The sequence below is a fragment of the Condylura cristata genome, unplaced genomic scaffold, assembly GCF_000260355.1.
Source record: "Condylura cristata isolate star-nosed mole 26May11 unplaced genomic scaffold, ConCri1.0 scaffold00013, whole genome shotgun sequence".
Lineage (NCBI taxonomy): Eukaryota > Metazoa > Chordata > Mammalia > Eulipotyphla > Talpidae > Condylura > Condylura cristata.
In genome coordinates this window covers 18,281,798-18,297,223 of record NW_004567114.1, presented here as the reverse complement: position 1 = coordinate 18,297,223, position 15,426 = coordinate 18,281,798, and the positions used below count along the sequence as shown (strand labels likewise).

General features: G+C 39.3%; 1 protein-coding gene across 17 annotated transcripts in view; it reads left to right on the top strand.

Annotated features, from left to right (window-relative positions):
• Positions 1 to 15,426, top strand: part of NRXN3 (neurexin 3) — a 1,505,538-nt gene that overhangs the window by 110,648 nt on the left and 1,379,464 nt on the right. For all 17 annotated transcript variants that reach the window (XR_001145407.1, XR_001145406.1, XM_012724445.1 and 14 more), the window contains exon 5: positions 1,296 to 1,307. Coding sequence is in view for 15 of the 17 variants with exons in the window: in XM_012724445.1 (XP_012579899.1) it covers positions 1,296 to 1,307 (12 nt within the window). In the remaining 2 variants the exon portion in view is untranslated. The remainder of the gene's footprint in view (positions 1 to 1,295; positions 1,308 to 15,426) is intronic.

Below are 15,426 nucleotides of genomic sequence, written 5' to 3'. Positions count from 1 at the left end.
TTTCCCAATACAGAATAAGGAGAAAGAAATGCTTTCCCAATATAAGTGTATAGACCCCAGGCAATATCTGCTAGGTGGATTCTGGATACTTTGGTGAAGAAGTGGCCCGGTACAGAGCAGATGTCAGAGAACAGAGCTGGAGGGAGGAGGTCGGGCAAGTCTTCATAGTTAGCTGGGCTTCCAGAAGACATCGTGTAGCTTAAGGTCATAGAATGGAGTTGAGGCAGATGGACCTCACTGGTTGGGGCTTCCTTAATCGTCACTGGATTTATTTCAGACCCACTAAGGCAGGACAGGCACTTTGGGTGGCTAAATCCCATCATGGATATGAAAAACATTTGGAGATTCCATATTGTGTGCCTTACCCATTTCTACCCACTATTCAAGTTTCCTTGGACACTCAGCCTTGACCTGCACCTGAGAAAAACATTCTGACAGCCACCAGGTATACATGCCCTGGGAGCTAAGTCAGGGATCTTCTAGAAAAAGTGTCATTAGGCAGTGAACAGACTTAGATATTGGATTTTTAAGAGGTTTTCAAGAAAGGTTGCAGAATTCTTCTGGGTGGTCAGTGCTACTAAGATTTTGAGTTGCAATTTGCAATTTAATTCATTAAGAAGGTCCTTTGACTGTCTTCCCCTCCGCTCATCTTTCCCCACTACTTCCCCCTTGTCTGCTCTTGCCCATGTGATGGTAACCTACAAAACATTTCTTTTTCCTTATTCCTTCAGTCCAAAAACAATATTTTTGTCTGGTTTCCACTGAATGTGCATCACTGGTCTTTGATGTCATCAAGATGTGTGAAATCATGTCTGTATGTTGTATGTGTACACACACATGTATGTGCATGTATGTTATACTTGCGACTCCTATATGTCGGCACAGTTCTCTGATGCCCTCCCTCACCAATTTTAGATTGGTTGAGTGCGTGCAAGTTCACATCTATGGGGCCACATGGTGCTTCTGCATGAAAACTTGGTCATGTTTCTACATGGGATTGAGAAAAAGCAGAGGGAGAAAGCTTAAACAGGAAGCTGACTTAAACAGCCGTGCTGGTCACAGAGTTTATAGCTTGTTTAAGCTTCACATTGTACATGTGTTTTGTGCTACCTTCTCGAGACATGGTGGTGCTGCTGCATTTGCTGTTGAGGGATTTGTGATGTATGTGACATTCCTTTATGTGTCTGCCATGTGCTGATGTGTTACTCTCCTTGGTCTCTCTCTCTCTCTGGCCGCCTCCATGGTGGACACCATGCTTCCTCTACTTCATTGGACTTCCCACTTCATTTCTGTAGGTAGAAGTAAAGGTAGAGACCATTTTATTTTTCTCATTATCAGTATCAGTCTGCCTTCTCTATAAATATTCTTGTATCCAAGGGGAATTGCTGATTTGATGAATACAGTCCAGATGACAACTTAATGCTTTTAACAACAACTGAAAGTAAATAAATACGTAAAAAGCCAAAGCTCTCATTTCCCTTCAGTGCACTTCATGTGCTGTGGTCGCGGGTGGGTCTGGGTTGGCCTCCCCGAGAGCGCAGATGAGCAGATCCACTATGGCGGACTGTTTCTAGTGGGAACGGTTTATTCTAAGCATGGTTATGCGGTGCATGGAAGGTATATTTAGCTTCAATGCAGGGCATTCTAAGATACCCTCTGAAAAGGGTGAGGGACCGGGAGATGTGAATTCAGAGGTGCTTCCATGGGAGAAGGGTGATAGACAAGAAGGGGAGAAGACTGGTGAGTTGCTTGGAATTCTATTCAGTATGAAAATTTAAGGAATAATTGCTCATTTTTCTTTGTCTTCTGTGTTATATTTCTGTATTTGGGGGAGTGAAGCTTCTGATGGGGGCGATGGGCTAACAACGGTGGTGCTGGGGGTATTGGAAGAACAGGGATAGTCAACGTGGTACCTTGTAAGGGGAGGGTGGACAAAGAGGGATGCTGGATTTTAACTAACAGAGTCCATTCCTTGCCTAATAGGGTGGGAGAAGGAGAGGTCCTGAGCAGGGTGAGCTTGCTCCAAAGCTCTCACAAGCATTCCAGGGCTCTGCACCTCTGGGTAGCCCAGCTCACTTGTTCATTCCTAATGAAAGCTGCCAGACCCTAGTCCAGGAACCTGGCTCACCAGCCCAAATTGGATTAGCTGTTCCAGAGTGAAGGGAGAGGTTAATTGATACATTATAGATATGTATCTGCATCCAGTTCTCTTCTCTTCCTGAGTCTCCAGCTTCTGTGAAGCTGCGTGCCGCTATTTCCTCCAGAGATTGGCAAATAATGGAAGTAGGAAATGTGGTTCTGACGTGAGGATGCTGAGGAAAGAAGGGGCTGGCAAGTGATTGAAAATGCTGATTTGGTGACTAGTCTGTGAACTATCTCTCACTGGCGTGTCATGCTCTTCTAGATTTTTAAAAAGTATGTGGAAGCAGTTTAGGTCTTTCACTTTGGGGTTGGTTGATTGCCATTCCTTTTATGCTAGTCACAGGTAGGTTCATTCTCAGAAATCTGTCATGAGCAACCCTGATCTCATAAGAACTTGGGACTTTTTTTGAAAGGAGCTGGGAAATGGGGGAGAAGAGGAATTCTGACTGAAGGGGTCCATTTGGCTGACCATCCCTCACTTGCCTCAGAGATGGCCAGTGATCTCCTCATAGGCAAACCAGCAGTCCTTGCCCAGGAGGGCTCCACCTTTCTGAAGCCAGTGGGACCGTGTCACCTGCTTCCTCTTTCTCTCCCCCTCCCCCATATTGCTCCTTTTCTCTCCCCAATTTCCTAAAATATTCTATAAAATAATGTCTTTAGGTTTTACTCATGGATTGGGAATCTTATTTTCTTTCTCTAATCACCAATAGTAACACTAAACCTGACTCTGCTGTCTACCAACCTTTGTGTCTCGTTACAATTAGTCCTTACAACTGTTTTATGAAGCAGGTAATGGCATTACTCTTGCTTTACGGACAAATAGAACTAGGCTCAGTTAACTAATTTCCATTGGGTGGCTAACTGGAAGTGAAACTCGGAATCTGAGGCTACTCTATCCTGCCTCTTTTAGATCCAGAAAGACCTTGCTATGTAAGTTTCCTAATACCTTCCTAGCACAGCCTGCCTCAATTTCCAGTCTGCCACCTTGCATTCTAGGTCATACTTGTCTGTGTAAATGTCCCACCAGTTCTGTCACCTCAGTTTGTCCAAAGTCAGCCTTTATCTCGTCTGGCTACAAACCAGCTTTCCTATTTTTATTAACAATGTCCCTGCCCTCCTCATTACCCAGGCTTTGAAAACCACAACTCATTCCTATATTCGCCCTCCTAAACTTTCTTATTCCCAGGTGATTAGTAGGAGAGTTGTTGATTTACCTCCAGAATATCTCTTGCATTTCTATAGTCTCAGTTCAGTTTCCAGCTAGTCCTTAGTAGATTATTGCTCTGGTCCAATTAATTTCCCTTCCTCTATTTTCTTCCTGTCTATGCTGTCACTGAGACTTGTTTAAATCCAGCTGTCCGCCTAAGGGAATGTAGGATTAGCTACCTCCCTTTCAAAGCTGCCCTGAATATGACCCAGTTTACCTTTAATTTTCTCCTTTGTTAATGTTAGGTATGATATTGCTGCCAGGTAGGGTAGCAGATAATGGACTGCACCTTTCCATGTCTCTTTGCTTGACTTGTTTTGCTGCTCTCCTGATCACAGCCCATGCTGACCTTTTTCCTGTTTGTTAAGATCATTCATAGATTTAATTTCCTAGTTGATGTTGTCCTTGAATGCCCCATTTTGAGCTAAGACGTGCCTTCATCCATGTATCTCGCTAATATTTTATGTTAAAGTTATTTTGGAGATTGCAACATTCCCCTTTAATAGATCACAAGTGCATTGAGGACAAGTGTATTCATTTGTTGGTGTCCACTCACCTCCTGACTGGTGGCCCTTACCATTATGCCTATTACTCCAGCCAGCTGAGCAAAGGAGCACAGTGGGTCATGTAGAATGGTCATATGTTCTGGTTCTAGTTCCCTGCTCACCTCAGCCTCCTGCAGGCCCTGTGTGTATAAAGAACAGAGTGAACTGGTCACAGATGACACCAGAATTAAAGCAGGAAAGGCCTTTAGATTTATTCTTAGGATCTTGTTGGAGAACAGAGTACCTCAGATTTGGAAGAGAGGTAACTGACACCTTCAATAAGAAGTAGCTAAGAACTGCGAAGACTTGAACAGTGAGAGTAGCCAGAAGACATGTGATTCCTTTTTACTTTAATCCCACAGAGCTCTTCACTTACTAAGCTACACAGTGTTGCTCTAATAGAATTTTCTTTACTATTTTAGAATTTGGAGAGCCTTCTGGTATGTACTATGTGTTGTGTGTGTATTTTTTTTTTTGTGTGTGTGTACGTAGTTTTAAAGCATTTGACCACTTTCACCCATTTCAAAATACATGCAATTTTTTACCAGCCAGAACTGATCATTGGCTGTCTAAGTCTAAACTAATCAACTGGCCAAACTAGAAAGGGATAATCAAGTGACATGAACTTGAACACAATTTCGTATCAATTGTATTTTGCTGTTAATAACATTAAGATAGCTGAGTTGAGGAGCTGCACCCCCTTCGCATCCCCACTAGGACTTGAGAGCCCTGCAAATAAGTTATTTCTTTGATAGCCAACTGTTTATGCAAATTAGTAAATGCAATGCCAGCTACTAATTATGAAAATAAACTCATCTGTGCTCTATAAATACCTAATTATAATAAAATAGGGGCAATATTACATTTTCATCTCTCGCTTCATCTGTTTCTCATCTACCACTGATTTGTCCTCTTGACAATGGATAAAATCACTTTGTCTTTCAAAGAAGCCTGTTTTCCATGTTTTTTTTTTCTTCTATTTTGAAATTCTGCAGGGGGAAAATAGATTTATTTTAAACATTAAAAAAGTAAAATTGCCTGATTTTAGCAATTCTGTATTTCAGACAGTGATGTTTTTAAATTGGTGCTTTGAATAATATGAAAATGCTTTTCTTCCTTGTTTAGAAACTTTTGGACATTGAAAATATTTTTTAGAATGGTTGTTTCTTGAAGCATTTTAAAAAACATGTGTAAATATGGACAGTAGATTTATTAGGAAAATGCAAAATGGCTCAATTGGATATTTCAATTAAATTTCAATAGACACTCTATAAAGGAAGACAGTTCTCAGATTTCAAAGCAACATGCCTGACTTCCTTAATCATCAACTAGAATTTGTTGATTGAGCTCAGATTTTATGTTTGTGTAAATGCATCATAAGATGCTTTCTTCTTAAGGTGAACTGTGTTCTCTTGTAAAACTTTTGTTTACCAAGGAGAGTTGGTTAATCTTAGAGGATATAATTCTCTAGAGCTGTATGTATGCACATAAACCTGACTTTGATGATGTCAATAGGTAAATGTTGTTTTGAATTAAATTGTCTTATCTTTATGAGGTAGCTCATTGAGAAAGAATTCAGAAGAATGGAGTGATGGAAAAATATCTATTAAGAGAACAAGCAGAATGTTTCCTTCTGTGCTTAGGCTTATACATGCCATGGTGTTTCTCAGTGTATGTGTATGTGTGTCAACACAGATGAATAGGTTCCTATGTAGCATCCACTGGGAATGTACTTTTGAAAAGACCACATTTCAGCATGCTGTGCACCTGAAGGTAGCAGACCGTCTTCTTTGCCATTTGAAAAAAAAATGTTTATTCAGTATTTGACAAATATGGAAAGAGAGTATGCCTTGTGTGGCCAAGGGCCCAGCCTCTGACATCTTGTCTACAATCCACAGGACTTTGGAAAGGGCTTTCAAATATAACTACCACCTCGCCTCTGAAATAAATTCATATATATGTATCTACCTATATGTAGATTTTAAATTAATTTTATTTATTTTAAAGGGAAACTGTCAGGTAATAATTCAGTTAGTTAAATCACCCATCATGGATTCCCACCCTGTAGGGAAGTTTTCATTTATTTGTCTGGCTCATTTTTCTTCCTTAAAGGAGAATATCTAAAATCCACATGTGTAAACATACAGCTAAATAGACGCCACCCAGATCAACACTATTCAGATCTAGGCATCAGGTCAGCCCATAACCTGGCAATTCTGTTGTACTGTTTTCTGCTATTAATTTTTGATAAACACACAGCCTTTCCCCTCTCCCTTGCAAACCATGTGTATCCATGTGGAAATCATTCAGCAGTCTCTAGATGGCCTTGATGTTCATTAAGAAGGATCAGCCTCAGGGGTGAAGGAGGTGTTGAGTCTTGCACTGTGTGAAAACAGAGGCTGTCCTCCGTGAGGTCCAGCCTGGCCCTGTTCCTGATGATGCTCAAATTTCTCTCTGCTCAAAGAAAGTGTCTAATTGATATCATTGGGCTTTCCTTTTTGTCCTAAGGCATTTAGCTGGGGGTAGAACAGCAGAGATAGAAAAGACCATATGCTTTGTAAAAAGCCAGGCTAATAACACCTTTTGATGGACGCCTGGTTTTAAAAGTGCCACATCTTTCATTAAAATTTACACATAAAGCAAGGGGGGGGCTGGGTGACTTGAAAGGAAGGCGGCTCATACATCGTGACATAATAACAATTGCAAGAAACTGGAGATCCCAGATGGCAGCTTGGCCTTTGCCATCCTTTTAATAAGCTACTAACTGCTAATTATTTCACTCTTTGGGCAAGTTAATTTACTGTTGACTCTTAAAGAGATACTGTTCTTTTCTCCCCTCATACCACACAAAATAGCCCTTTCACCTGGGGCTGTGAGTGTGCTTCTGAGCAGGTTGGAAGCTCTCCAGCCTACTGACACAGTGATGGTGAGTGCTGGGGTGGAAAATATTGCTTTATAGACAATGTTCTCTTGGATTCCTTGAATCTAGAAAAACTTTAAAAATTCAGTTGGCTAAGAATACTGCGTGTGTGTGTGTGTGTGTGTGTGTGTGTGTGTGTGTGTGAAAGAGAGAGACCAATAGATCAAGCAACTAATACAAGGGGAAGATCTGAAATTTGGAGTCTATTTAAAAGTGAAAGAACAGCTGCCTTTTAAATGGTTGCTAATTCTGACAATTAATGCTGTTTTGTGAGTGCGTGATATTCTGTGATAGTGGTTAGGGGGGATGATGGTGGGTAATAGCTCATTTCCTAAGCTTTATGTTAATGTAGCATGGTGAAGAGCTGAAAGAGAATGGGGTCCCATAGGCTCAGGAGCCCTTTTAAATGCAAAGCCTCCAGACCAGGCTTTCCCCATGTACTTTGACTACCCTAGGATGATTTTTATATTTAACACAGAAGCAGATTATTCAGTGAATGATGTGCAAGTGGGTTTGGATGCATCAGGAGTGTTTGGAATAGAACCTTGTTTGCAAGGAGCTGTCTGACAATCAAAATATTTACTTAAAGATAAGCTAATGACTGTGCCTTCCAAATGCCTGCGGATCCATTACTGAAATGAGAGGCAGTACTTTGGCTTGATACTATCCAAAATTAAATCTCAAACCTGAAATAGTAATGCGTATGTGTGAGTACACTTCACTTTTCTTAAAACAAAATAAAATGTGCATCACACAAACAATGGTAGGAAAAATTTTCAACTCATTTTCTTGAAATATTTAAACTGAATTAGGTGTGTTTCTATGGTCAGTTACTCCCATTGCTGTGAGAATTGCTAAATGAAAAAATTGCTAAATGGATTAAAATATGCATTGCAAAAATACATTCCACAATTACTAGCGATAGCTCAGAACATGAAATTGATCATGTGAATTTTGTATGTATCCAGTATGAAGCCTACAGTGATTTGTGAGTTATAAGTTGGTGAGAAAATTGTGAAATTCAATCTACTACTAACCATTTGCTGATTGCTTAATTCTAGAGGAACTGGAGACATTTAAATGTTCTATTTCTTTAAAATTAATGCGTCACTTGGTTTCAAAATAGCCCAAATGAGAAATATAAGTGTGTGTGAACTGGGAGTTTTGTCATCTTTCAGAATCTGATATTAAATAATGTGTTCAGCCAGATTGCCACCTTGGAAAAGAATTTTGAGAAAAGCTAATAATGTTTCAAGAAAAGTAAAAGTAGTTCTCAAAACACAGGTTTAAAACAAAATTTAGCTGGTTTTGACTGCAGGACTTCTGAGAGCCTTGACAAGGCAAATTATGAATTGCTAAGAAAAAAAAAGTAGTCTTTAAAAGTTTCTCAGGTTTATTTAATGTAAAAGTCTTCTTCTTTTTTTGGTAATTTACATTTTGGGTGAACATTCCTAGAATTAAAACTATTGTTCAGTTGAAAACTTTAGAAAAGATAGTTCTCAAGTCCCTGTTTAGATCTTATTATAAGCTTTAATGCCCTTAGAATTTTGAAAAAGATTTGGACAGGCTTCATTCAAGATGCCTTTTAAGTACATTTTCTGTTTTGATTGGGAATAGGTTTTTCGGATGGGGTAGTTTCAATAGGGAAATGACTGCTTCTCGGTAAAATGCATAACACAGATGTTAAAGCAACTGCAGTTTTGTTTTTTTTAAGATTTATTTACTTATTTGTACAGAACTGGGGTACAGGCCAGAGATGCGGAGGGTGAGAGGATTCACCAGAGTGGGGAGCAGAACAGGCAGATCGACGAAGTACACTGCTGAGGGGAACAGCGGGTGGGTCAGGAGAGGTCTGCCTCTCCTTGTGGAGCTCCTCAGGGTGGTGATGGAACTCATGCAGAAGTGGCTTAAGCTTCTTTGTGCTGTGCTTTTAACCCGCTGTGCCACCAGGGAGGGCCCACAACTGCAGTTTTAAAGACACTAGTCTTGTTAAAATATTTCCAAGGTGCAGGGTGCTAAGTGCTTCAATGGATATCTATATAGTGCATGTCAACAGAGCTTCTGATAATGGCTTGCTTAACTCAAGGAAGAGCTGGGCTCAGCATAAGATGAGAGAAGTACCAGAAACTTTATTTCAGTCTTATTTGCTTGGAAATTTGGGGCAGGCTAACTGTTACTGTGGTTATTTCTCTGCTACATCTGAGGCCATTCATCCTAACACTGAGTTTGGCTCTCAATGACTTTTTTTCCCCAGACAGTGAACACGTAGGTGAAGGAAATTCTTCCTGAAGAATTACTTGTACTTTGTTTAGAAATCATTGGCTCAGCTAAGGATTTTGTGGGCTCTTATTGCAAGGCTGAGGACTTTGTCCTATTTATGTGCTGTCTGTTCAGTATGAAGTAGCTGCCATTGATCCATCTGTTGTAGACCGTTTTTCTGGGGCTATTAATCTGGTTGTGGAGGTGCAGTTTGCTGAGCCTGCTGTACTTATTCGTGTCCCCCCAGTGACCAATAAGGGTGCTTCCAAATGTCTTTGCCACAACTGTTATGGGGAAGAGTCCCAGTTTTAATCTAATAGGCACAGCAATTGAGCCTGGAGCACCACATCTCCATTCTAGTGAATGGCCAACATTTTGGAGTCAAGAGAACACTCAGCAAATTGTAGAAGATCCAATTGAGGATGTTGAGAAAGAAAACATGGTAGATCAGAGTTCTTGATACTTACAAGCCTTGTTACCGTGTTGAGTCTTATCCTAATACGTAAAATGGGAACAATAGTCTTCCTGCTTCCTAGAGCTGTTGAGATAATATACATATAGGGCTGAGGTTGGATTTGGATGTTATTAAAAAAGAAAATCAGTTGTCATACGTATCAACAATAAACATTACTTAGTCCTCATGAACATATTTCATAGTATCATGGTAAGTCAAAGAATTATGAACAAAGTAATAGATCTTTTTTCACCTTCCATGTCTTTACCTGGAAGAGCCTACTTGGTAGGTTTATTGGTGGGTAGTAATTGCTATATGTGGGTAGATGATAGCATTATGCAGGTTGAAATAGTACTATGCAAATGTAGTAGTCTGTGAGGACATAAACTCCACAAACTCAGGGGCACTATCCGTGTGATTCTGCCTGGTATGTGCCTTTAACAGTACCCATCTCATGATGGAATCAGTTCAGTAAATACTTGTTGAATGAGCACAAGGAATGCTGGCCTAATAATTCTTCAGAATTCAGTAGCAGACAGTGCCAAGCCCCTGCTGCACTTCTGTCGTGTAAGAGTCTAGAACATTCTAAGCAAGGTCATCCCTTAAATTACTCCCTTGAGAAGTGATCCAATCCCAGATTTTGAAGATGTCAGTGGATTATTTCAGATAGCCCGTTGCAAAAGGGAACCACAGACCTTTTCCTTTTGCTCCTTCCATAATAAAAATGTAATCGTGATGAAACCTGTTTGCTTTTTGGGTCTTTGATGGATGTGCTCACTCTGTCTGTGTGCACAAGAGCGATGGGATTTCCTTCTATTACTTGATGAAACTATATGAGCCATGAAGAAAACAAAAACATTTAGCTAAGAGTTACTTTTTAAAAAATGCTGATCTGCTTTCCCAAATCTTAGAAGCATATAATTTCAGAGCTCAGAGGGAACTGAGAATTCCGCTGCTGCATCCCACTGTAATTTTGTGGATGAAAAAACACGCTGAGATGGCAGAAGTGCCGTGTTTGTCACTACACGGATAGTTCAGAGCGCAGTTGGGACTGGCCTCAGACCTTCTGACTTGGAGTGCTATTTTCTTTCCTCTTAAGAGGCAACCAAGCAGTCATCTTCATCGTCTCTGCACTAGCTGCATCTGCTACAGATGGTCCACTGGAAGCTAAGAGCACAGTCAGTAATGTTGTGTAAGAGTCTAGAACATTCTAAGCAAGGTCATCCTTTAAATTACTCCCCTGAGAAGTGAGCCAATCCCAGATTTTGAAGATGTCAGTGGATTATTTCAGGATTTTATAATACTTTTTATCACATGTACATTCGCTCAGTCAACAGCTTTGTCTTGGCTGAAGGAAATGGTGACACAGCTGATTCAAAGAGCTATTTACATCCATTCCCACCCGGACCCCCCTTTTGTACTGTCCCATGTAGATTGTTTGTAACAGAGTAAATGCCTATAAGGAAATTCATTTGGGACTGATTTTCAAATGATTGTTTCCATTTCCTTTGTTCTTCCCTTAAGAATAGTAATTTTATTTACAACTTTTAAAAAATAAATGGGTAAATTAACTTTTCCTCAAGTGAGAATGTATCTTAAGCTAATAATATCCTTTGTTTTCTTTAAAAATAACATTTCTCTTTTCGGGTTTGCTATGAGTGTAATGGGTAAGTTTGCAGCCCAACCATGAGACAACTTTGGGGGGCGTTGATCAGCACAGGAAATCAGTTCTTAAATTATTGCAAAATTGCCTTCCTTCATACTGTTTTGATCACAAGGGCTCTCAAGTGTCAAAGTCATTTGGAGAACTGGATAGATAAAATGCATGAGCACTAAGCTTTTTTTCCGGGACAGAATAAATAAATGTGTTTTCTACTATGTGCTCAGCCTTGATAGTGATTTGTTAAAAGGAAAAAAGAAAGGCAATGATATTAAATATTTACAAGAGTGATTTAGTTGTATTATCTCGTGGTCTGCATCTCTGTTTAATAGTGAAAACAACGACTGCTGGAATAAATACCATTAAACCGGTGGCAGTGCGAAGGTCACTGCGGAGGCAAGGTTAAAATAATTGAGGAAGAATAATGATTTTTGTCAACTTTCCAGGTCTCTTCCTGTTGTTGCTTGTTGGCATCACTCCAAAATTAGTAGGGAAAAAATCCAGGGGAGGATCCACAGGCTTACTTTTTCGCTAGATCCTCTGTGCCTTTTCTAACCAACCTGTAAATGCCTCTTATGCATTTTTTATTTATTTTATTTTATTTATTTATTTTTTTGTTTCATGCATTTAGGGTCAGAGACAGGACTGTCTTTCCCATAGATGAGTGTCTGAGTTTCCGTTTACCTGCTTGTCTCCTGGCCTCTCTAGACAGTGTGTGCTAGAGGTGAGGGCTGATGCCTCTTCCTTCTTAGAAATGGTTTATTTTATTTGAAATGATCTTTAATTTTCTCTACTAACTGCTGCTCTACCTAAAGCAAACAAACATGTTTAACTTTATTTCTTATCACACTTTAAAAGAAATCTCTGAATAATTGTATCTCATCATCTTCATTTTTACTGAGAAGAAAACAAAAGTCTAAGGTTATTCGTTCAAAAGTGATAACAGAATGAAGATACACTTAGTTTTGCCCAATCCCAAAGCCTAAGCTGATTTGACTGACATACCATGCCATCTTTAATTGAAATAAATTCAATTTAACAACACTTACTGAACTTTGAGTTACTCTTGATTATAATACTTGATTATAATATATTCTGGCACACAGGTGAATTGGTGGTGGGAAGTCCATGGGGATTACAACCAAGATGAAAAAATGCATAAAAATGAAAAATGATGTAAAAAATAAATAAGTAAAAATAAATTAATTAAAGAAAAAAATTTCATTGGCAATGAAAAAATATCCTTAATAAGACACATAAATCATATTGCATATAATATAGGATAAGTAATACATTATTTTACTTTGGGTAGAATGGAGATGCAAACAAACACACATTGAGCACATAATAGACTCTCTGACTCTTCCTATAATTTTAATAAAAAATTTGCACCCTCCGCTCTCTTGACAGACAGAATACAGTCTAATGAAGTTTAACAAGCACCCAGCACAAGGTGTACACAAAGTGAATAAAATTCTGTCTTTGTTCTCAAGCAGCTCACAATAGAGTAGGAGGAGAACATTTGCATAATATATTTTTCCCTTTTGTTAGTTTTTAATTTTTTTTTGCATTTTTGTTCATAATTTTGCAGTATTTGATTTCTCCCTTCAGGTATTGTCCCAGTAGTTCTACCACCTGCGAGCCATCCCTAGCCCCTTATGTTTCGATCCCTTTTCCTCCCCCTCCTTTACTCAGGTCTATAGTTGCCTACCAAATTTTTTTTTTTTTAAACCTACGTTTGGTTTTCCTATATTACTCCTATAAATGATATCAGCTGATATTTTTGAACTTGTGCATAATAAATTTTATTTTGTCCCCTCTTATTTTGTGCTGCCTCTACCCTGTGCTACTCAGAAAGTGAGGGCTTTTTTCCTGTGCAAATAGTTTCCTGTAGAGTTGAGATATTATACTGACACCCTGGTGGCCACTACTTGTGATTTAACTACTCTAGATTTACTTGATCCTAAAATCCAGACAGTGGTCTTGGAACAGGATAAAACAGAGATACAGGGCAGCAGTGGTGTATTTTAAGGTAGGCTAACAAGCAAGTTCCAAATTCTAGTGGCTTAACCATAACAAGAGTTTTCACTCACATTACAGGTTGGTGGGTAATGGGGGAAGAATCTTTGCTTCACCTACTCTTTCAAGTATCCTGAATTCCATCCTGTGGCTTTGTCATTTTCTAGAAACTTGTCTTCCACTACGTTGAACTGGCAGATGAAGAGAAAGAGACTGAAGGGTTGTTTTTTATTTTTAGAGTCTAGCCTAGAAGTACTATGTGCAACACGCTATTGGCCAGAACTAAATCACATGATCCCATCTAATTGCAAAGGAGGTTGGGAACTGTAATTTAGCCATGTGCCCAGGAGAAAAGGAAGGAGCTTTGCAGTTCTTCCCTTGTTCCATCATCTCCTCTCTTGCTTGTTAGTTTTCTTCCAATTACCTTTGTTGAAACAAACAAACAAGCATTACTTCCAGAGACAGAGAATGTCTGCCCATTCCTCTTTCTATAATAACAGTGTACATGTGTTTCCTTTTAAATAAAACTACAGAGTTATAGTAATATTTCTCAAGTTCATAAGAATCACTCAGGGAACTTGTGAAATTGAAGACTCTTAGCTCCTGTCTTAGAATCACAGAATCTGGATGTCTAAGTTATTCTTATGATCTGGCAAATTCGAGACATGCTGTGTCTCCAATTCCTTTATTCCAAGGAATAAAGCAAACCAAAGAGGAATTGTACAAGAAAATGCTAGAAGAGTGCTGCCGTTTTATGTAATTCAACACAAATTTTGCATTTCCCTTAGCTTATAAACCTGTTTCCTATTAATGAATTTTTGTTGTAATTTTTGTTGTAAGGGATTCTCCATCTTCTATCCATAAACCAAAAGCTAGAAGTGTGGATGGGATCTTAGCCTGAGTTGATGGAGGAATGCCAAGTGCATGATTCACAGACTTTATTTAATTCTGATCACCATATAATACATCTCAGCAGCTTTCCCCCACACCTTCATCACCTAACAAGGACCACCACTGACTAACAGAATTTTCTTGTTGCATTAAGATCATAACTAGGAGTCCATGTTTGTTAGGTGTGCTTAATATAATTTGTGCCTCACTTATGAATGGTTAAGTGATGACAACTAATTTTAGTGTCTAGTTTTATATTATCTTCCTCAATATACAGGACCCATAAGAACCATGCCATCTTAAAATGCCCCCCTTTCCTATACAGCTGCATCTTTATTCCTTGTAGAGAGCATTTGGCAAAATTGTATTTCTGATGTCAGAGTGTGAATAATTCTGGGCTTGTGATTTTTTTTTCCTCCTATTTTATCTGCCTTTTTTTTGTGTGTCTTTGTGTGCAAGTCTATGATTACTATTGAGTTTTTTCCTAAATGCCAGCAATTATCTCACAGGTGGAGGGATTAGGAAAGAGCTGAGAGAATTGCACTGGGATTAGAATAAAGGCTCCCCCCCCTTTAAATATAGTGAAGGAGGGGGTGGAAACTTGGAGAGGGTCGGCAGAGCTGGAGGGGGAGGGGTGGCAACTTGCCTCTGATATTTAAATCCCTAGATGAAAACATAAGCTGGTTTGGGTTACTGTTTCAAAGCTGAAGATGCAGAAAAGGAGGACACTCACTTTTCTCTTCCTCTGCAGCTTGCTTAGCTAGTGTGTTCATCTGACATTTTTTTTTTTTTTTGGTCTGACCATTTATTTTAAGGGGACAGGGTGCCTGGGTATAATATATAATATAATATGATATAATATGTGCCCAGGCCAGAGAATTTTGGTGAGATATTATCTTTCCTCTTGGCAGGGAATGATTTATTTACCTGCTCTGTCCCTTAGGATGCTTTCAGCTCAAATAACATAACTTTTAGCTCCGGTGCCTTAAACAACAATAGGAATTTATGGGCTCAGTTTTTGAAAATTCTAGTAATTCAAAGTATGTGACCAAGACCTGGTACCTCACTTCACCCAGTTTTGGCTTTTCTTCTCCTTGTGGTGTCTGCATTCTTGCCAAGCTCACCCCTGTGGCCCCACAATGGATGGCTGGTGGCCATTCCCAGGGTGGTTTACTTATGGGCTCATGTAAACGAAGAGACATAACTGTTCCCCACAACTCAATAAAAATCCTGTGACTTCAAACATGTTGGACCAACTTATCTTTCCCACTGGACAAATCACTGTCATCAGAGGGATGGGCTAGGTGGGTAACTTAGATCTAATTCATG